This window comes from Cyprinus carpio, chromosome A11 (genome assembly GCF_018340385.1).
Source record: "Cyprinus carpio isolate SPL01 chromosome A11, ASM1834038v1, whole genome shotgun sequence".
Taxonomy (NCBI): Eukaryota; Metazoa; Chordata; class Actinopteri; order Cypriniformes; family Cyprinidae; genus Cyprinus; species Cyprinus carpio.
Genome location: NC_056582.1, coordinates 23007317 through 23029299, shown reverse-complemented (window position 1 = coordinate 23029299; position 21983 = coordinate 23007317). Strand labels below are relative to the sequence as shown.

General features: G+C 35.4%; 1 protein-coding gene across 9 annotated transcripts in view; it reads right to left on the bottom strand.

Moving 5' to 3' along the window:
• LOC109068999 (voltage-gated potassium channel subunit beta-2) overlaps positions 1-21983 on the bottom strand; it is a 111717-nt gene that overhangs the window by 48987 nt on the left and 40747 nt on the right. The window contains exon 1 of one of the 9 annotated variants that reach the window (XR_006161176.1): positions 17353-17656. The exons of 7 other annotated variants lie outside the window; for them this stretch is intronic. Coding sequence is in view for 1 of the 2 variants with exons in the window: in XM_042766855.1 (XP_042622789.1) it covers positions 17353-17573 (221 nt within the window). In the remaining variant the exon portion in view is untranslated. Of the gene's footprint in view, positions 1-17352; positions 17657-21983 lie in introns of those variants that run through there. One more of the 9 variants, XM_042766855.1, reaches the window with a different exon arrangement.

Below are 21983 nucleotides of genomic sequence, written 5' to 3'. Positions count from 1 at the left end.
TACAGTTAGACTGAATTTCCTCTGGGTTTGTTCGGGAACACCTAGCCACTCAAACAACGTTACATCATCTTGTTTTATTCAGAACAATGGTTTCTGCCTGTTTCAATATCTGTAAACATTAAATCCTAAGAAAGGTATTCACTACTATCATTACATCACTATCACCCATACAGTGGGCATAGAAAAGTATCAGCCCCCTTTAATGTAATCATATTTTGTTGCTTTGCAGCCTGGAATGAAGATGGACACAGTTTGTGTTTTATCCAGCTGTATTTACTCAGTGCAACTTATAACATCCAAATGAAAGATATAACACCAACATGTCAGGAAAAAAACAGAATCACTGAGTTAGTTGGAAAAGAATGACCCCCGCCCCCTCCTAAAACCAATCAGTTGACGGTAGCCACTGACTTTCATAGTATTTTTTTTTTTGCATACCATTCAAGTCAAATGTTTGGTTCCCAACAATGTCCAAAATATCTTCTTTTGTGTTTAATAGAAGAGAGAAATTCATACAAGTTTAGAACAACATGTGGGTGAGTAAATGATGACATGTAACTCTGTTATGGATTTTCGAAGAACGAAAAAAAAAAAAAAAAAAAAAAAAAAAACATTTTTCAAAATATTTTCTTTTGTGTTTCAGAGAAAGTTATACAAAATTATAAAACTATCCATTTAAACTTTAGCATGTAACTTGTCCTGTCTGTGCTGTTGACATGAACAGTAAGTTATATGCACTGTAAAAATGTATTGCTGCGATTAGTTGTAGTGACTGAAAATTCAACATTAGAATAATTAACAATGCTTTCTTTCAACTTAAAGTAAATATTCATGCTTGACTTGAGTTGACACTATACCTGCCGAATGCAAGAGCCAAGCTGCAGATATGAGTTGACAGATTCTATAGACAATTTCGTAGTGTAGTGCATGATGATCACGCACTTCGAATTTTTAGCTTCAGACTATAATTCCATCCAGTCGGAGGATATCAAACATGTTTGATACTTTGAGCCGATATTAGAACACATATGGTTTTCATTCATAACACATCTCCTAGCAACAAGGCACATGTTTCTGTGAGTTTGTCGAATTGGAAGGATCTTAAAGTCTGGTAGTGTATGATGCTCAGTCGTTTAATGTATGATGGCCAGTTCTTCCTCTATGACTGTTTACAAAGTCGGTAAGTGTATGATGCCCAGCTTTTTAAAATCTATTCAGATTTTAAAAGTCATTTAGTTGTTAACACATTTTAAGTTGTTACAGTATAACTAATTGCAGCAGCAGCAGCATTTTTTTTATACAGCTCATATATACACACACACATTTTGTCAAGCTCTATAGTATTTAAAAGCCCTATAATTACAAGCTAAAAAATGCATGCAAATTCACTGACAATAAAAAAAGTGGTAAGAAAAAGTGTAGGTGCAGAACCATTCAGTTATTTGGGTTATGGAATTTAAAATATATTTTAAAATATTGTATATGAATAATAATCATTTATTTACATATATTGCATTCCTACTTTAAGTTAAGCAGTTGAAAATGAGCAAAGACCACTCAAATTTTCAGAAAATAGAAATACCTAAATTAACTGTGCAACATGTACAAAATAAGATGAAAAATGGGATATATAAACATTTGGCAAACGTGTACTGGGATGATTACATAATTATTCCATATGAAAGACTTGATTCATTATATGACTCCAGGTTTCCCTAAAAGTACAAACCTACTGTAAGTCAGTTTGGATAAGAAAGCATCTGCTAAACGCGGAATAGTGTAACGTAATCACATAAATGGCAAGAGTATGAACAATGTGTCAGTCCCTCTGGGCCCCTGGAACACAAAACCTGTCCACTGATGTTCCCCCTTGATAAACAAGATGTCAGGTTATCTCAGGATCATAATAGTGCTGACAGATCTGGGGGAAGTCCGGAGAAGTGATTTGAAGAGCCCTGACACAAGCTGCCCTCCTCACATAAACGTTGTGTAAAAGCTGTGTTATTTTTCTCAGTAAAAATGTTTCTTGGTTATCTAATGATGTCTAGAGAGGCAGAAAACAAAAAGGGAGTAAATAGTTCTAAGAAAAATCTTTGCTGGCCTCTTTGCATCTACACTAGCACTCCTGAGACAGAGATAAAGATGTGGACTGGATCTCTACTAAGAGTAGGAGCAGTGCAATATAAATCATAATGCATGTGAACGTGCGTCACAAAACCCTACAAACGGGTTTCAAGACACATACCGACTTCATATTCAAAAAGTATTTATTTTCCCATCATCAGTGAGGAATGTACATGACTGTCAAAAAGTTTGGGGTTGGTAAATTTTTTTTTATGTTTTTGAAAGAAGCCTCTTATGCTCCCCAAGGCTGCATTTATTTGATCAAAATTTGATCAAATCAATTTTCTACTTTAATATACTTTAAGATTTTATTTATTCCTTTGAGGAAAACCTGAATTTTCAGCATCATTACTCCAGTCTTCAGTGTCACATGATCTTCAGATATCATTCTAATATGATGATTTGCTGCTCAAGAAACATTTCTGATTTTTATCAATGTTGAAAACAGTTGTGATGCTTCATATTTCTATGGAAACCATGATACAGGATTCTTTGATTCATAGAAAGTTCAAAAGAATAGCATTTATTAGAAACAGAGATCTTTTGTAACATTATACATGTCTTTACTTTTACTTTTGATCAACTGAATGCATCCTTGCTGAATAAATGTATTAATTTCTTAAAGCAGATTGATACAAATAGTGATTTAACTATCTAAATGCCAAAAGCCAAACATACACAAATGCCATCCTCCATGACAAAACACTGTTACAGGATGGAAATTCAGTGTAACACAATCTCTGTCATTTATATTTCATGAAGAGTGCCTCTTCACAAAACAGAAGCCGTGGCAGCTATAGTGTTCAACCTTGCAGACAAAAAAAAGAGCCCTTAACTACTGAAAACATAACATTTTGTTGCTTTGACAAAGTTTAGAAGAGGAACACAAGAAAAAAGGAGCCATTTACACTGAGAGAAGCAAGCTAAACTAATAATAAAAAAAAGTGTACAATGCAGAACTCATCAATTCCAGTTCGATTATATTTTGTTTTTTTAACAAGAGTAAAAAGGTGGCATATTTTAGTTAGATTATTTTTGTGGATAATGATATATAGATATATTAGTTTCTGTTACAAACTGCAAACACAGCATTTCTTACTAATATCCACACAGCAACTGCACAACAACACAATTCTACAAATCTGCACACGTGATCCTCACACAACTGTTCCCAAGTCTGATCTTGAGTCAAGTCGTCAGCCCTTTACACACACCACCATCTGGTGGCTGACAAAAGAAGTACATAACAGTTTCACAAACATTATTTTTTAAATATATCATTCCACACTGTTAATAAACAACAGACTGCTCCTGTAAGCCTTAAAAATCCCTGGCATTACAGGACTACTTTAACAGCATGCCATGGATATCCTCAAAAGAACATCATGTCATTATTCAATAGTTTATTTTTATGATTCAATCATATTGAGAAATTTGACCTGGTCTTCCTTCACAGACGCCACATGACATCCATCAACGTCTTTTGTATGGAATGCCAAGTCTGCCAAAATAAAAAATATATAAATACATAAATAAATATACAAATAAATGTAAAAAAGAAAAAAATAATAAATATATATATAAATAAATATACATAGAAAAGCAAAAAAACGAAAAGAAATAATTATTTATACATTTATTTCCTTATTTATGTATATATTTATTTTTTTCCATATTTATTTATTTCTTCTTTTATTTATTTATACATTTATTCATTTATACATTTATTTATTTCTACATTTATTTATTTTTACATTTATTTTATTTCTACATTTATGTTTTTCTACATTTATTTATTTCTTCATTTATTTCTTCCTACGTTTCTTCCTGCGTAGGGTAATGAGGAGGGCGTGGTTTACCTCAGACATAGCAATCGAGCTCAGAGTAAGCGAAGGCGAAGGGTTGAGGCCACAGTGACACCCTGTGGCGAAATACAATAAGTATCACTGACGTTGATACGGTCTGTGACTGCGAGGTATATGGTTAAAATCTTACTGTGTGACATGGATATGCTCGTCTTTATTCCGGACATGGTCGTAGAACATCGTTTGGTCTGGATTTGTAAAATGTCCTGGGCTAACAAACATGAAACAGGGACTCTGAAACGGAAAGCGCTTTTTTTTTTCCATTTTTCGGTCAAACCTCACGGAAAGGAAGCAGGGCACATAGGCTACAGTGAAGTCAACGCAAGCATATTGACCAATGCTTTTGAAACGAGACCATTGCATTTGAATGTAGCCTAATTTCCAAAAACAATACTGACAGCAACAGCCTTATTAAATGTATGAACGTCACGTTAATCCACATCGATAAATTCAGTTAGAGGATAAGACTGTAGCCTATAGGGCAGTTAGCCTACCACTAAAATCCAACCAGATCTTCATCAGAGCCATCAATACAGAAGAGATCTTAATGCATTTACACAGCAATTAGCCTACAAGTGCATACAAATATTATGAAGTGTCTTAGGCCTACATTTTGAAGACATAAATATGACATGATGGAATCAATGAAGTGATAGCCTACGTTTAATATGAAACTAAAAACAGACACCAGGTGGCAGAAAGTCACTGTCTTAATGAGTGAGTTCAATCCACTCGTTTGATACACCGAATCAAAAACAACTCGACGTGTTGAAGCGATTTGTTTCTGATCATTTATATTTAGGCCTATGCGTTATCTAAATAATTATAATAGAATAATAATAATAATAATAATAATAATAATAATAATAATAATAATAATAAATAAATAAATGACCAAATGCTCAAAAAGTTGGCAGAGAGGGGTCATGTTTGGGGAAACAACATAATTGTTGATAGGCTATATTTTTCGGGGCCATGGGTTTAATGCGCAAACCTGCGTGACCATATAGCAACTATTCAGAAATGGAAATAACGAATGCATTAATATTTTGTTTTGAATTTAAGAAAAGTCGATTGAATATTTACAGGTTTTATCTCGTTATTATTTTCAGAATAGTAACGTCTTTGTAACCAACCACAGTGATCAAAAATCTCTATCTAATAGGCTACTTCAAAGATCAAATCAAATTATATATTGTAAAAGTTTGTACGAATTTATGTAGCCCAAAAACATAACAAAAAATAGTCTACATAACTTTTTAATTATTATTATTATTATCATTCTTTCTTTCTTTTTTATTATTATTATTATTATTAGGCTATTGTTATCATCATCATCAGCAGCTGGCAGACCATAATGGAATCTATTTAAAGGGAATGATTGTGGTGGGGAGTTTGGTCAAACTATTGCAGTGATAGCCTACTGCGAATATAACGGGTTGAAATAAAAGACGTCGCCGTCCACAGAGACATTTCTATGTGCACTATTTCATCCGTGAAAACCTTAGTCCCCTGGCTATCATTTCAGAATCTGCAATTCAAAATAAATTTTGCCTGCCACTGCAGCAAATTCAGCAGCTTTTAGATATTGTTGTTTGGTCCGACTTTGTCAAGACAAACCCGACGGAGCTCAGCCCCGAAATTCAACTGCTGTCGCTCTTCTCTTTCTTTACTTTCAGCTGTAGCTGTTGGGTCAGTGTATATTTTGGTCATTCGATTTTCTATTTAAAAATAAATAAATAAAGATAAATGAGAAACGGTTTGATTTTCGTTTTTTTTTTTTTTTCGTTTTTTTCGTTAAGAAACGAACGGAAAAAGAAAATGTAGCTGGATTTTACGTATTTTTGTTGTGGGTAAAAAATGAGATTATGTTTTAATATTTGTTTGAATGTGTGGGCGGCGCTGAAACGCCCCTTTCATCCCTTCTGTACTGCACCGACAAGCGGCAACCGCAAGCTCAGCAGTTCATTTTCACCAGGAGAGAAGCGGCAGATGAGCCGAGTTTATTAATCCTGCGGATTCTTTGCTAGTGGCGCTTACAAGATAAAATAATAATAATAATAATAATAATAATAATAATAAATTAATTAAATAAATAATAAAAAAAAAAAAAAATATTATTTTTTCCGGCTGCTACATATATTATTGACAAAGCAGACTTGACAACTTTATTCATAAAACACCAATTGAATTTTACTTTAGCCGGTGATCTACAACGACATGGAATAAAATATAGGCCTAGCTACTACTATTTTTTTTGCCTACTTATTTTATTCTAGGCCATTCATAAAAAAAATAAAATGGGAAAAATCCAACCCCACATTTATAATAAAATGTATATTAAAATAAGTTTTCCCCATAATTAGTCTAATTTAAATGTTTTAATTATAGGCTATAGGCTACTTAGAATTATGAACTGAATTCACGAATTCTGTAGATGACCTTTTGAATATAGTGATGGTGTGACATAATTACAGATAATGAGTTCAGACGGGAAACACTGCACCTCCTCTGGTTGGTTTCATTTGAATTACATAGGCCTAAATATAAAATTATTATTATTATTATTGTTATTCTATTTAAATGGCTTATTTTAAAAGTAGACATGTCCAGCTAGACATGGTTCGTCTGATGCATGAGCCTGGTTCATTTCTGACGTTTCAGAAAGAAGTTAATGTAGACCGAGATGGCAGAAAGCAAATCCTGTTGAGTTTTGTAAGGTTTTAATGTTATTTAGGGCAGGGCCGGCCCGAGGCATAAGCGAACTAAGCGGCTGCTTGGGGATGCGTCGGCGTGGGTGGGCCCCCTAGTAATTTTTTTTTTTTTTTATTTTTTTTTTTTTTTTTAAATAACTTAAACAAGTGATATAATAAATGAATGAATGAATGAATAATGAACGAATAAATGAATAATTCAAGACAAAAAAAAACTTATTTACCAACAACAACTGCTGCTGTGTCTGCTAGCGTTTTAGTCATGCGCAATTGCACATAGACACCTCGCGTGCATTGACAATTCGCGCCGGCACGCAAGTGCGCGTCACTGTAATAAATGATAAACCATGTCACAAAAAGGATGTATCCCTCTGGTGCCGAAAAGATAAAGAAGAAAAGGACATAAAGGTGGCTTGTCGTTGTACGTTCGAGAGTCTCAAATTTAGGGACCGTGTCTAAAGTTACATGCGATATTGTTATACACTTTTCTAACGTCAGTAGCATTTGAGGAGAATGATTTACAGTCATAAAAACCACTGTAATTGTTCATCTAGGTGTCAGCTATAATGCACAGTTGAATATAATGTTGAATATTTATTAAAACAAACTGTAAGACATATGTAAATTATGCTACTTTTTCACATGGGCTCAAAGGCAAATTTGAAGCTCATTAGCATTTGAGGAGAAAGACTTGCAGTCACCTTATACATAATTTAATATATATTAAAATAAATTATAAATCATTTAGGTAAAAACGAGGCCCGTTTATCACTTTCAGGCACATTCCTGTTAAAGTTTTTTTTTTTTTCTTCTCAGGTTCCCTTACAAAAATTACCCATGGGTTTATCAATAACACCACAAATCATTGTTCTTGTAGCCATGGCAACTGCAAATTAACCATGGTTTTGTTACTTCAAATAATAATTTACAAAGAAGTATTATTAATATACTGTAATATTTTTTGTTTTTGTTGTTGTTGTTGTTGTTGTTACAGACCTTAGCCATCAATAGCCTTTAAATTAACTTCATATAAATTATTGCATTATATATTAAAAAAATATGAGGCAATAATGATTGGTTAATAATAACACTGTTAAAATACATATTGTAGGCACATACAAAATAAACAATTTATGTACATGTTATTTACAAATGCCTGCACAGGGAGCCAAATGCCATGTAATTGCTGCTGTTACATTTTTGCTATAGATTACACAGCCTATATAATTTCTTCAATTTGCGCAAATATTTATTTCATGTTTTGTGACAGTTTGTATTCAGAAGTTTAAGAGTGAAGTATGTTAAGTATTGATTTTTATTTATTTATTTTGTATTAATACATAACCTCACTGTATTCATTTATAATGTAACATTATAGTGTGACATTTGTGTCAATAATCTTGAAGCACAGGTGACTCCGCATGGTGGAAGGGGGGGGCCCCAAATCAAATTCTGCTTAGGGGCCCCCAAGAGGCTCGGGCCGGCACTGATTTAGGGTGTCTTACGACCCAAACTGACGGAGCTGAAGCTCTTTCCTGTTATCGGGATGGAAGCTGTGGATCGGGATCCGCCGATCGGAGAAGTGCAGCAGACTACACTCTACAAGATAAAGCTTCAGTTGCTGTTGTTTGTATAGCAAATGAAAACATGTTCTGAGGTTTTTCTTAAATAGGCATAGATTAAAATTAGTAGGCTAAAAATCTGCACATTTCATGCCATTGTAGATCCTACAGTAAAATTCAAATGTCATTGAATAAATGAATTTCTGTTTGGTCAAAAAAAAAAAAAAAAAAAAAAAAAAAAATAAATATATATATATATATAATATATATATATTTATTTTTATTTTTTTTTTATTTTTTTATGATAAACAGATATTTATTTATTCAATGACATTTGAATTATATATTTTTATATATATATACAGAAATAGATTCAATATATATATATATATATATATATATATATATATATATATATATATATATATATATATATATATATAAAGCTGGGAAGCACCCCTAGCAAAGAATCCGCAGGATTAATAAACTCTGCTGTCTGCCGCTTCTCTCCTGGTGAAAATGAACTGAGCTTGCGGTTGCCGCTTGTCGGTGCGGTACAGAAGGGATGAAAGGGGCGTTTCAGCGCCACCCGCACATTCAAACAAATATTAAAGCATAATCTCATTTTTTACCCCACAAACAAAAATACGAAAATTTTTTTCGTATTAACTAATTTTCGTTTTCCGTTTCTTAACATTTATCTTTATTAATTTTTAAATAGAAAATCGAATGACCAAAATATACACGGACCCAACAGCTACAGCGGAAAGTAAAGAAAGAGAAGAGTGACAGCAGTTGAATTTCGGGGGCTGAGTTCCGTCAGGTTTGTCTTGACAAAGTCGGACCAACAACAATATCTAAAAGCTGCTGAATTTGCTGCAGTGGCAGGCAAAATTTATTTTGAATTGCAGATTCTGACATGATAGCCAGGGGACTAAGGTTTTCACGGATGAAATAGTGCACATAGAAGTGTCTCTGTGGACGGCGCCGTCTTTTATTTCAACCCGTTATAGACGGTTTCATCGGGCGCACGCGCCTGGACCTAAGTTAACTTCCGGTCTTTGGTTTTATAGTTATGTATGTGTTGGGTTTTTGTTGTGTATTTAGGTCTGGGTTGGTTGGTATATTGAAGTTGGGCTCAGGTGGTTGTGCTGCGGGATGTGTTTTTGGGCTCAGGTGGTTCCTTTGGAGACTCGACACAATTTTTAAAACTGATCAATTTTCAAAAAGGCTTCGTTAAATAAACATGAGTAACGTAACATTACGTAACGTACTGCACGTTTAATAATAATAATAATTCCTTACATTTATGTTTAAATATCAAAACGAGGCACAGTTGTTTTTTATATCGCTGTATTTCTGAAGTAGGACTTGCATGTTATATGCCTGATAGCAGCGTATGAGCGTACCAGCTCTGCTTTGTTTACAGCTGTTACTGGGGAAAAACCTCTCTATTTCTCGCGCTTTATGTCTATGCTTTAAAACATCTCCTGCTGGCAAAGAATGAATTTGCATATTCATTAAGTCCGCCTGATCCACGCAGCAAACATATTTTGTTTGTTATCCAAAAAATATCTACTCTAGAGGGACTTGACTGTTGTTATTGATTCTATTTGGAGTCTACCGGAAGTTAAGTTAGGTCCACAAAAGCGCTCACTCGCATTAACGTTTGTTTATTTTGATGCCGTTGAAACCGTCTATATTCGCAGTAGGCTATCACTGCAATAGTTTGACCAAACTCCCCACCACAATCATTCCCTTTAAATAGATTCCATTATGGTTTGCCAGCTGCTGATGATGATGATAACAATAGCCTAATAATAATAATAATAAAAAGAAAGAAAGAATGATAATAATAATAATACAAATTAAAAAGTTATGTAGACTATTTTTTGGGATGTTTTTGGGCTACATAAATTTTGTACAAACTTTTAAAATATATAATTTGATTTGATCTTTGAAGTAGCCTATTAGATAGAGATTTTTGATCACTGTGGTTGGTTACAAAGACGTTACTATTCTGAAAATAATAACGAGATAAAACCTGTAAATATTCAATCGACTTTTCTTAAATTCAAAACAAAATATTAATGCATTCGTTATTTCCATTTCTGAATAGTTGCTATATGGTCACGCAGGTTTGCGCATTAAACCCATGGCCCGAAAAAATATAGCCTATCAACAATTATGTTGTTCTCCCCGAACATGACCCCTCTCTGCCAACTTTTTGAGCATTTGGTCATTTATTTATTTATTATTATTATTATTATTATTATTATATTATTATTATTAGTCTATTATAATTATTTAGATAACGCATAGGCCTAAATATAAATGATCAGAAACAAATCGCTTCAACACGTCGAGTTGTTTTTGATTCGGTGTATCAAACGAGTGGATTGAACTCACTCATTGAGACAGTGACTTTCTGCCACCTGGTGTCTGTTTTAGTTTCATATTAAACGTAGGCTATCACTTCATTGATTCCATCATGTCATATTTATGTCTTCAAAATGTAGGCCTAAGACACTTCATAATATTTGTATGCACTTGTAGGCTAATTGCTGTGTAAATGCATTAAGATCTCTTCTGTATTGATGGCTCTGATGAAGATCTGGTTGGATTTTAGTGGTAGGCTAACTGCCCTATAGGCTACAGTCTTATCCTCTAACTGAATTTATCGATGTGGATTAACGTGACGTTCATACATTTAATAAGGCTGTTGCTGTCAGTATTGTTTTTGGAAATTAGGCTACATTCAAATGCAATGGTCTCGTTTCAAAAGCATTGGTCAATATGCTTGCGTTGACTTCACTGTAGCCTATGTGCCCTGCTTCCTTTCCGTGAGCTTTTTTGACCGAAAAATGGAAAAAATAAAGCGCTTCCGTTTCAGAGTCCCTGTTTCATGTTTGTTAGCCCAGGACATTTTACAAATCCAGACCAAACGATGTTCTACGACCATGTCCGGAATAAAGACGAGCATATCCATGTCACACAGTAAGATTTTAACCATATACCTCGCAGTCACAGACCGTATCAACGTCAGTGATACTTATTGTATTTCGCCACAGGGTGTCACTGTGGCCTCAACCCTTCGCCTTCGCTTACTCTGAGCTCGATTGCTATGTCTGAGGTAAACCACGCCCTCCTCATTACCCTACGCAGGAAGAAATGTAGGAAGAAATAAATGAAGAAATAAATAAATGTAGAAAAACATAAATGTAGAAATAAATAAATGTAAAAATAAATAAATGTAGAAATAAATAAATGTATAAATGAATAAATATATATAAATAAATAAAAGAAGAAATAAATAAATATGGGAAAAAAATAAATATATACATAAATAAGGAAATAAATGTATAAATAATTATTTCTTTTCGTTTTTTTTTGCTTTTCTATGTATATTTATTTTATATATATATTTATTATTTTTTTCCTTTTTTACATTTATTTGTATATTTATTTATGTATTTATATATTTTTTATTTTGGCAGACTTGGCATTCCATATTTTGAACTGATGGATGGGAGAAAGCTAATATGGTCTGAGAGAGTCTGACGTCATGTTTTTAGTTTCATTTGTAAATGATTTCAGAAGGTCATTACTTAGAGTCATAATGGAAGAGTGAATGGCTGGGAAACCATTAAGTGCCGACCACAAGATTGTATCTGGCTATGTCTAGTTATTCACTACAGTGTAACTGAAACTCGAAACTCAGAAAATATCAATATGTGCATAGGAAAGGTATTACATTGCACAAATTGCAATTTAATGTTCATTTTGTGAAGGAAACAGCAGTGCCTGCAAAACAGCAAAAGAATAGTGTTTATAACCTAGGTTTGGCTAAATCATCTGATTTCATCTTTCCAGTGCAAAGACAACTATAAATGGTTAAACAGCTGTAACAAAGAAAATATCAATTAAAATTCAACTTGCAAAATTGCAAATATTGCAACAGCTGCTATTCTATTAATGCAACATTCTAGCAATGCAAGTCAAAAATAGCTTATCTAAGGTGAACATTAGTGGTCGACCGATATATCGCCAAGGACAATATATCGGCCGATATAAGACTATTTAAGCTGAATATATTAAATGAATATGAAAAGGACTCGAGGTGATAGTAGTGTATACAGGTTCATTGGTTTACATGTTAAGTCTAGTATGGAGGTGTTATTACTTGATTTGCTATAGATAGATGGAAATGAAGAAGAAAAGGGAAAAAAAAAAGGGAATGTGTGTGTATGCATGTATGTATGCATCTGTATCTATGTGAATGCATGGGTTTATGTGAATATAAGGTAGGGTAGATATATACGGTGTATGTAAAGATGTATGTATAAGAGAAGCATCAAATTGTTTTGTATTTAACTAAAGGATTAAAAATAGAGAAATGGGGTAGGACCTGAAAAGTTTGTTATGAACTTCTTCCTACTCCTTTTTGAACATGGGAATTTCTATAATAATTTTGGAAGATTGTGCTGAGAAGTATATGATTTAATTCAGCTGTTATTTTAATTTTATATATGTATGCATGTCTGTATATATATATATATATAAAATATATATATATATATATATATATTTTTTACATGTTAAAAAAAAAAAAAAAAAGATATTTGCCATTTTTCAAATATCGGCATTGGCCGATAAGTTTTTTTGCTTGACCAATGTGTTTGAGGTGGGACTTTTATTTTGACGTCAACTGAGAGCGCCAGCGCCTGAGCATTCAGTGCTCACACTCTTCCTCTTGTTTACTGTCATTGTTAAAGGGGTCATATGATGCTGTTAAAAAGAACATTATTTTGTTTATTTGGTGTAATGAAATGTGTGCAGTTTAAGGTAAAAAAAAAAAAAACCATTGTTTTCCACATACTGTACATTATTGTTTCTCCTCTATGCCCCGCCTTCTGAAACGCGTAGATTTTCACAAGGCTCATCTTTCTGATTAGCGAGGTGTGCTGTGATTGGCCAGCTATCCAGCGCATTTTGATTGGCCGAATGCCTCAAGCGTGTGACGGAAATGTTATGTCTCTTAACATATTGTGATGCCTTGTCCGGCCGGAGCAACGAGACAAAAACATAAAACCAATCATAAACGTGATAAACATGATTTCTAGTTGTGTTTTCTTTTGGAAGGCAAAAACAAAGTAGTTTCACTTTCTCAACGAGACAGCGTCACACACCGGGGCCTTGAGTGAGCTGCGGCCAGCTTGAATGAGCAGAGGCGGGCGGCTTGAGAACGGCGCGGCAGGCGGATTCTACGAAGGAGCATACCTTGGTCTTGCAGCAACCACATGTGACTACCGCGGGCTGGACGCCGCTTCGTTCACGGTGAAAGCCGATCCTGCGATCCACAGTGCAAAGTTGATGTATTTCCTCAGCGACCAGCAAGGATCAGCTCCAGGCATGACGAAGCGGATATCGTCATCTTTTGAAAGGCCAAACAAAGTAGTTTTGCTTTCACAGTGAAACACACAGCTTCTATACGACATGATGGTGGAGGCAACAACAATACTACAACGAGAATAAAAGATACGCCTTCTTTCTTTGCGTGAACATCTGGGCGGTGTTATGCAAATCTTCCAACATACTGACGTAGATATGTGGGGGTGTGTTAGAACGAGCTGTTTCAGGGGGCGTGGACGAGTCTCAACTTTTATAAAGAATATATCTTTGGATTTGAGACTGTAGTCTTTGCAACTTCACAGATCTTCTTTATTCACCAAGAGCTTGTAACACTCCAAAGAGAAAGGAAAAATTGAAATCACATCATATGATGCCTTTAACAGTTCTGTCTAATACGGATAGAAGTTTGTCTAATAATCCGATAGAACGGTTAAACAAAGGAATTAATGTATACAAAAAGAATTATAATGATTGCTTTTATATTATTAGTAATAGAAAGGCAAACATTATAATACTTTCTCGTTTGCCGTCAGCATTAAGCAAATACGCATTTATATAATTTAAACAAATCTTTCAATTACTAATAAACATTTAATTTCACAAACCTTGCACACAAAGCTGTGAGATCTTGTGAAATCTCTTTATCCAGCATGATCGCGTGTTGTCTGTGTGACGGTCAGTCCATTAATTGAATGCTTTAAACTTTAAACTCGTGATTTCAAACTATACTGCGCTTTATGCATTTGCCCACTGTATATTCATGTCATTTTCACTGTGTGCTGTATGTAAAATGAGTGTTACCCTGGCTTTATAAGATATCGGCATCGGCTGTCAAAAAACCAATATCGATCGACCACTAGTGAACATTATCCTGAAAAAAATACGATTAATTCATTTTTAAAAAAAATGAAGACTTAAAAGAAAATATAGAGATGTGGTTTTATTTTGAAACTATGTGTGTGTGTGTGGGGATTTTGGTTTTTGAAACAAAAGATGATAGTTGGTGGTTTTCAGCAGGTGTAAGGAAATCGCTTTTGTGGGTCAAACTTAATTCTACTGAGTGCTGCCCTGACGGATAGATGTCAAGGAGAGGAGTGTGCTCTATCACCTTAACCAGTCAGACACCTTCAACTCCAACACAACAACAGAAAATGGATCTGCTGCGCTCTTTAATGTGCAAGACACAATGAAGATAAAATTAATTTAAAAAACATAGCAGAAAGAGTGACTCTACCACACACTAAGAGTGTACTTCACTGGTGAAAGAGAAGTACATACAAATCATATAGTATGATTTGGGATTCAAAGATAGGGCTGGACGATGCGACAAAATAAAATCGTATTTATTCTGACAAATTAAAATTAAAACTTTTTGAACTTGAAGATGAAGGCAAATTGTACTTAATTTGTGTTTCGGGAAACATGCAAGTATCTTCTGTTGCTTCCAAAGGGCAGTACTAAATGGAAAAAAAATATATTTCTACAAAATAAGAAAAATTTGGACATCTTCATCCTGTTCAAATGTTTTCACCCCCTGACTCTTCTCGTCGTGTTTCCTTCTGGAGCATCAGTGAATGTTTGAACCTTTTTTAATAGTTGTGTTTGAGTCCCTCAGTTGTCCTCAGTGTGAAAAAATGGATCTCAAAATCATATGGTCACTGCTGGAAAGGGTTCAAATATGCAAAACAAACAAGGGACTCATGAACAACCATCACAAAACAAAAACAGCTGTGGCTCATCCAGGTAACCACACACAGTATTAAGAACCTTTTGAATGGGGTTATTTTAATAATTACAGCAATTTTTTTTTTTTTTTGTCTTGTGGACTAAATGTAAACATCTTTTATGTAAAATATCTTACTCAGGACAGTACTAAATAAAAAAATAACATGTATTTTGTATGATCTGAGTAATTAAAAAAAAAAATAATAAGAGAGATTTTCACAGATTCTGCAAGGGATTCACAAACTTTCAAGTGGCACTATATATGAAATTCCGCCTTTTGGCAAGTGCAATAGATAAAGCAGATTTGGGACTAATGTTTACATGCAACTGTCAAACTGAAGTGTGCTGCAATCAAAGCCCAGTCTTGTGCACACTGATAAGAGATCTGCCCATGTTAACCTAGTTAAGTACTATTGTTACACAAGTACCATATTGTCTGGCTTAAGGAGACACACAGTAAGGCAAGAGCGGCATTCTCTTTCACAGGTTCAGTGTCTATCTATCCCTCCATCCTTGAATTAGTGATGAGTGTGATTGGAAATGCATGTTTCTGCCTGACCCGGATGCAGCTTGCATTGAAGAACAAGGGATGATGGAAGATACTCTGCACTGTTATCGACAACAGGTCATCTAATTTGAAGGGAAGATTTATGGAAGCACAAAATCTTCACTATGCTGATAAACTAAACCTGTCATTCGATACAGCCACTGTATTTCTGCCAGCAAGACTCTGACCATGGCAGTGCAATCAAGATCATTGAGATTTTTATCAATAGCAGCAGGTACTAATTTTCATCACGAGTAGGTGCTTTATGATCTATTGTTGTGATATGATGGGACAACCACCATATGCCTTGTAACACGAGCCCCTCTTCTCAGAACTGACACCAGATCAGCTGTTAACGGTCGGCTGAGCGAGCGTTACAGTAAAGCACAATAGACACGCTGACTGACTGCTGTCCCTGATATACAACACCAGAGGGCTAAACACCAGCACATAACAATACCTACAATAACTCTACAGATCATGCCAAAGCAACCTTTTTTTTTTTTTTACTTCAAACTGGTCTGTTTTTGCCTGATGCACACAGCTTCGATTGTGAATGGTTTTGTGTGAGTGAAAGTTTTTTCTGCAACAGGGAGCTGACATAGATCCATATAAATTTCCTAACCCAAAGCAAGGATGCTGAGAACCCATCAATCCCACAATACAGAAGACGATCTTTCCACATGCTGAGATGCTGCTCTCTCTGGGCATTTTTTCCTCCTCCTCACCTCAGAGATTGATATGCCCTTCCCTCATTGTTGGGCAAATATGCCAGCGACCTAGTTGATGAAAATAAACCCTGAGCTGCTTGCATGGAGGCACATGGACTGCAGCCACTGAAGCCACAGTGCTGCGGAGTTCTGCTTTTGATTTATGGTGAAAGTTTCAATTCGGACATTAAAGTTGATGTACAGATTCAGTCAACATGGCCAAAATCTATATGTAATCTATAAGAAATTCAAGACAAAAATGCTTTGTAATTAAACTTTTATTAGAAACCATTACAAATAAGTACCAATCCACTTTAAAGCTGTAATAAAATTGCAAATATACCAGTGACCACACATATATAATGCACCAAGTTACAACATTGCTCAGCAACCATAAACAACCTACAGTTGTTTACACCAAACACGAGCAGCATGACTCCAGCGAGAAATCGCTACCATCAAGTGTCAGAAACGCTTCCACATCATACCGCGGTTGATACTTTCCAGTTGTCGTTCCTCCAAACTCTATATTGGAGTGACCACGTATCAACCTGTTGCTTCAACACTAAGCTTTTGACAAGTTTACATTTAAAACAAATCAAGTGCACTTATGATCCAAAAACGTGGCCCAATATGCACAACATCCTAAAAACTAAAAGTCTAGTGCACGCAACCACCTGGTTTCTTTCTTACCTGTACTTCATGCCTGTCTGGTACGATACACACTCCTCCAGTGCCAGGCCGTTCATCTTGAGGAAGTCTTCCATGTTCTTGATCTGAGCAGCGATCCTTTGCTCCCTGAGCCGCTGGAGTTCGGCCTGGTCCGTTTGCCTCGTCGACTGGTTCAGACCTTGGTCCGAGTGGTAGCGGCTAATGCCGCTCCGTATGCTCTCGCTGTAGGTCATGGACAGCATCTTGCCTCCGCTGCTGCTACTACTGCTCTTCCGAACGCCGCTCACCCCCACCGGTCTGGGGATCTGCAGGTTTTCGCAGGGGAGAGTGGATTTCCGGCGCCCAACGGTCCCCCCCGCATACCCTCCCGCAAACATGATTGCACCCCGTCCCCGACCACCCCGCTCTCACACACTTTCAAGGACGCTCTCGCACCTGTCTGATTCTAGCACGAGTCACTCACACACGCACCAAGCACAAGCAGGCTTGGGAAATGTTGAGGCATCGCCTTAAATAACACAGGTGAGGAGGGAACAAAACAGGTCCGTGCTATCATTGGCAGAGAACTCTGTCCATGCATCTTGTAATCAGAGATGGTCCCACCCCTTTCTTGACAGATACAATGGCACAGGAGCAAGACTCAGGTGGGTTCAGGCAGGTGCTGCGAGCCTCAGGTAAGGAGGAACACCAGAGGGCATACAATACACACACACCAGGCTCATGCATGGAACCCATCCGTCCAGACGGCACATGCAATGTACAGACATTCACTGCAGGTCGCCTGGGAGGAAAGTGACACCATTTATGTGTATCCAGGAAAAGTGCTTTATTAAAACCTGCTAAACTTCCTTATTTTCTTTGGAACAGGGATGCCACAGCAATTATTTTGTTATGGACCCTTTTCAAAAACTGATGCATTTCTGCAGTTAATAACATCCTAAATCTTATATTACCTATATAAGAAAACCATCAGGAAAAACCAGTTGAAGTTAATGAGTGGAGAAGGCAAATTTGAACAATCGTAATCAATCACTCAATATTTTTTTTTTCTTTTTTTATAAAGTCATAGAAACACTATTGTGGATCTTTTCTTTTGCTATCAGAGCAAACTGGAACACACACACAGAAAAAAACAAACAAAAAACAAAAGAAACAAACAATAGTTGCAGTTTCCATTCATCATTATAGAAGTGTAACTATATTATATAAGCTATGACAGTGAAGCTCATGTTACTCAGATACAGTGATACAGTGTTCCTAACTAATGCTGATACAGTATTGTTAAATAAAGCTATTAAAAATATTTTTTTTTATTTACACATCGCTGAAATAAAGTAAAACATAAATATGAAAAACAAATGAAAATTAGAAATGTTGAACTAACTAAAATAGGCTGAAGTACTAAAATTACAAAAAAATAAAATTAAAATTAAAACTAAACAGAAATATAAAAAAATAATAAAAATGACAAAAACACACACAAAAAAGATAAATGATAACTGAAAATCTAAAAATAAAAGCTACTTTAAAAAAATACTATAATAGAAAGACTAAAACACTGATAAAGATACTGCAGTCGAGTATACACCTGATCACAGTCAAAAGTACAAGTGACATCCAGAGATTTAATCGCTGTCAGAGGGAGCAAATTACGCTTTGATAGGAGAAAGTCATTTTACATTAAAAAAATAAGTAAATAAGTAAATCTTGTGATTGGTTTAACTCCAAGAAACAAGTATTTATTTTTCTTAATTTTTCGACACTGACTCTGTTTTTTCATGTTTAATAATAATGTAAAGATGTTTGATTTAAGGCTATCTATTGCATAATGTACTAAATAAATAAATGTGAGGAGACTGGACTTTACTGGAGTACTGAAGTACAGAGCTCGTGCAAACATCCACATCTCTGTAATCAGATGTGTTTTAAACTGCTGCCTTCCCACCGCTGTCAGTTTTTGATTTGTTTATTTTGTTATTGAGAGGAAAGTGTACAGTATATATTTACATGTTCATCCAAACCTCAGGTTTGGCTGCCTTTGCTCTGAAGTGCTGCCACTGGGTCATCTTCTCTTCATTTGCATCAGGAGAGCTGAATTACAGTCTTGTGCTACAGCACCACACTGGTCAAACCGCTTTAATGCAGGCTCTTACATTAGGTCATATGACATCAAACGACTACTCGACAACAAAAATATTTTTCGTCAATTTTTTATTGTCGACGTTGTTGATAATGTCGACTAATTGTTTCAGTCCCATACACCAGCACTGAAGAACTTCACTCAAATGAGTGTCGACAAAAAATACAATAAAATCCTGACAAAAATACTATTATTTAGTGGATAATTCAGTAGCAAAAATTACTCTAGAAAAATTTGGAGTGCACAATAATTTTATAAAATCTAAACATTCAATGAAAAAAAAAACATTATTTAGTGGGGAACAATTAAAAGTAAATGGATGTAGGACTAAATCTGGCAAAATGTTACATTGCTCTTTGTATTGTAAAATGCATTCATGAAAAACAAATAAATATATTTATATATAAATATATACTATAAAATTAAGACATGTCTTAATTTTAGCAGCAACATATAATAAGACAGAATAAGAAAGGCTATTAATAATCCTTCATTGCTCAAAAGTATTGTAATATGAAAGGCTCCAATACAGTGCTGCACAAAGCGCTAATGCACATCCCATGTGCAAGAATGATGCGCTAGAAGCAACACGGAGTCACAGTGCACAGCACTCCGCATAGAAAAAGGGAAGACATGAGATCCTGATGTGTAGTGAATCGTATCTGTGCGATAGTTTATTGAGCCTTTTCTTTTAACAGTTTTAAGTTTCAGTTAGTGTGCTCATGAGGAACAAATTCATAGTGCTCTCTACTCCAGTGCTGTGATCTAGAAGACATCCAATAAAAAAGTAACATGCTTTAGAAACAGCACCAAACTCCAGCAAGATAAAGTCCTTTTATGCAAAACCATTGATCTTTATCTACAGATTAAGTGTAATAATAGGGACACTGAATAATCTTGGAGAAAGTTTCGTCATCTTAGGTGTTGTAAACTGAACGAGACACGCAGTTTGAATTGTGGATGGAGTATTTTTGGATGATGGATGGTGGGTGGAGGTAGGTTTGCTGGAGCTTGAATTTAACAACAATAATATTCATCTGTACCTCACATTAAACTATGGAATGGCTTCAGAAAACTTGGAATATAGTGCACGGAAACTTGCTGGTGCTTTTTAATGTTTTTGTGCCTTTCGTAGGGCTTAACAATAGAATAGTATAATCATAATCCCGGATTTGGATTGTCTCGTCTCACCGATACCCGATCCGGCAGAAAATGCCAGTATTGGAGTGATAGTGATCCTGAATATCAGATCGGCGCACCTCTAAGGAGTAAGGGATGATAATTAAAGGGGTACACCCATGCCAGGCCATCATGCAGAATGGCACCTTAAAAAAGACAGACTCATGCACACAGGTTGGCACTCGCACCAAAGACAAAATTAGCACAAAAACTCACCCGGGGTGTTGGAGATCGGCTCATGAACAAGATTTATGAATGTCAATCTGCCCTTATAAACTCAGCAGCCGCCAGCTATCCGGCGATCCACCCAAACTGGGAGTGTCTTGCATGGCAGCGTCTAAACCAATTAGTGAAGAAGAGAGCATCGCCCTCATCCTCCCACCCCGCCTTCGACTCCAGCCATCTCCCCTCCCGGATCGACTCTATGAAGGAAATCCATTTATGTCATTCGAGGGGGGAGCAATTTGTTTCTGCTTACCGCAGCAAATAATATCTGGTCTAAATTATTCACAGAAGCTTTTGCGCTAAAAGCTTTTGATTGTTTTTCTACATGAGATAATAAAGGCATTTTAGTGCACTAATAAGGCATGTGCAAGCATGTGGATTTTCAGAAAAACACATACAAAACACAGCCATATTAGTGACAAAATCAACACACTTTAGCAAAATAAATTGCAAGCATAAATAGTCTACATGACACACTACAGAAAAGGAACTCATCTATGACATAAAATGAAAACATCAATGTCCAAATGTCTCTCCAGTGACTCCAGTGTCCAGTAAGATGGCAAATCTCTACAGTAGCACAATAACAGACAATAATTTTTGAAGTAGTAAATGACCATCAAACCACAATCATCACCGTTCACACATGACCTTTCACTTTTAGGCACTTCAACTCACATCCATCTTTAATGTACTAAATGAAAGTGAAGACGTCAGAAAGAGCAGAAAGTTCAACAGCCAATGTTAAAAAAAAATCATCCTTAAAATCAATGAACCCCCCCTTAGTGGAAATCACCGGATTCAATACTCATAAAGAGGTAGAATATATATGGTCTCATTAACTAAACGCATCTTCCACGTTATATGCCAACGCATAACTTTTACTAGCACTACTGTGGTAGGATGAACTGTTTAGTTTCACCAAGTTACACAGTGTTGGGAATGCTACAAATGATGTTATGATAACACATTATTGCATTATTCTTTTATAAAGTAACTAAACTCATAAAAACGCCCGACTCATACTGAAACGATAGTTTACATTTCCAGTCATTTCCGGTGTTTCTAGTCAATTTAACATGTTTTCCCCAAGCCGATAATATAATGA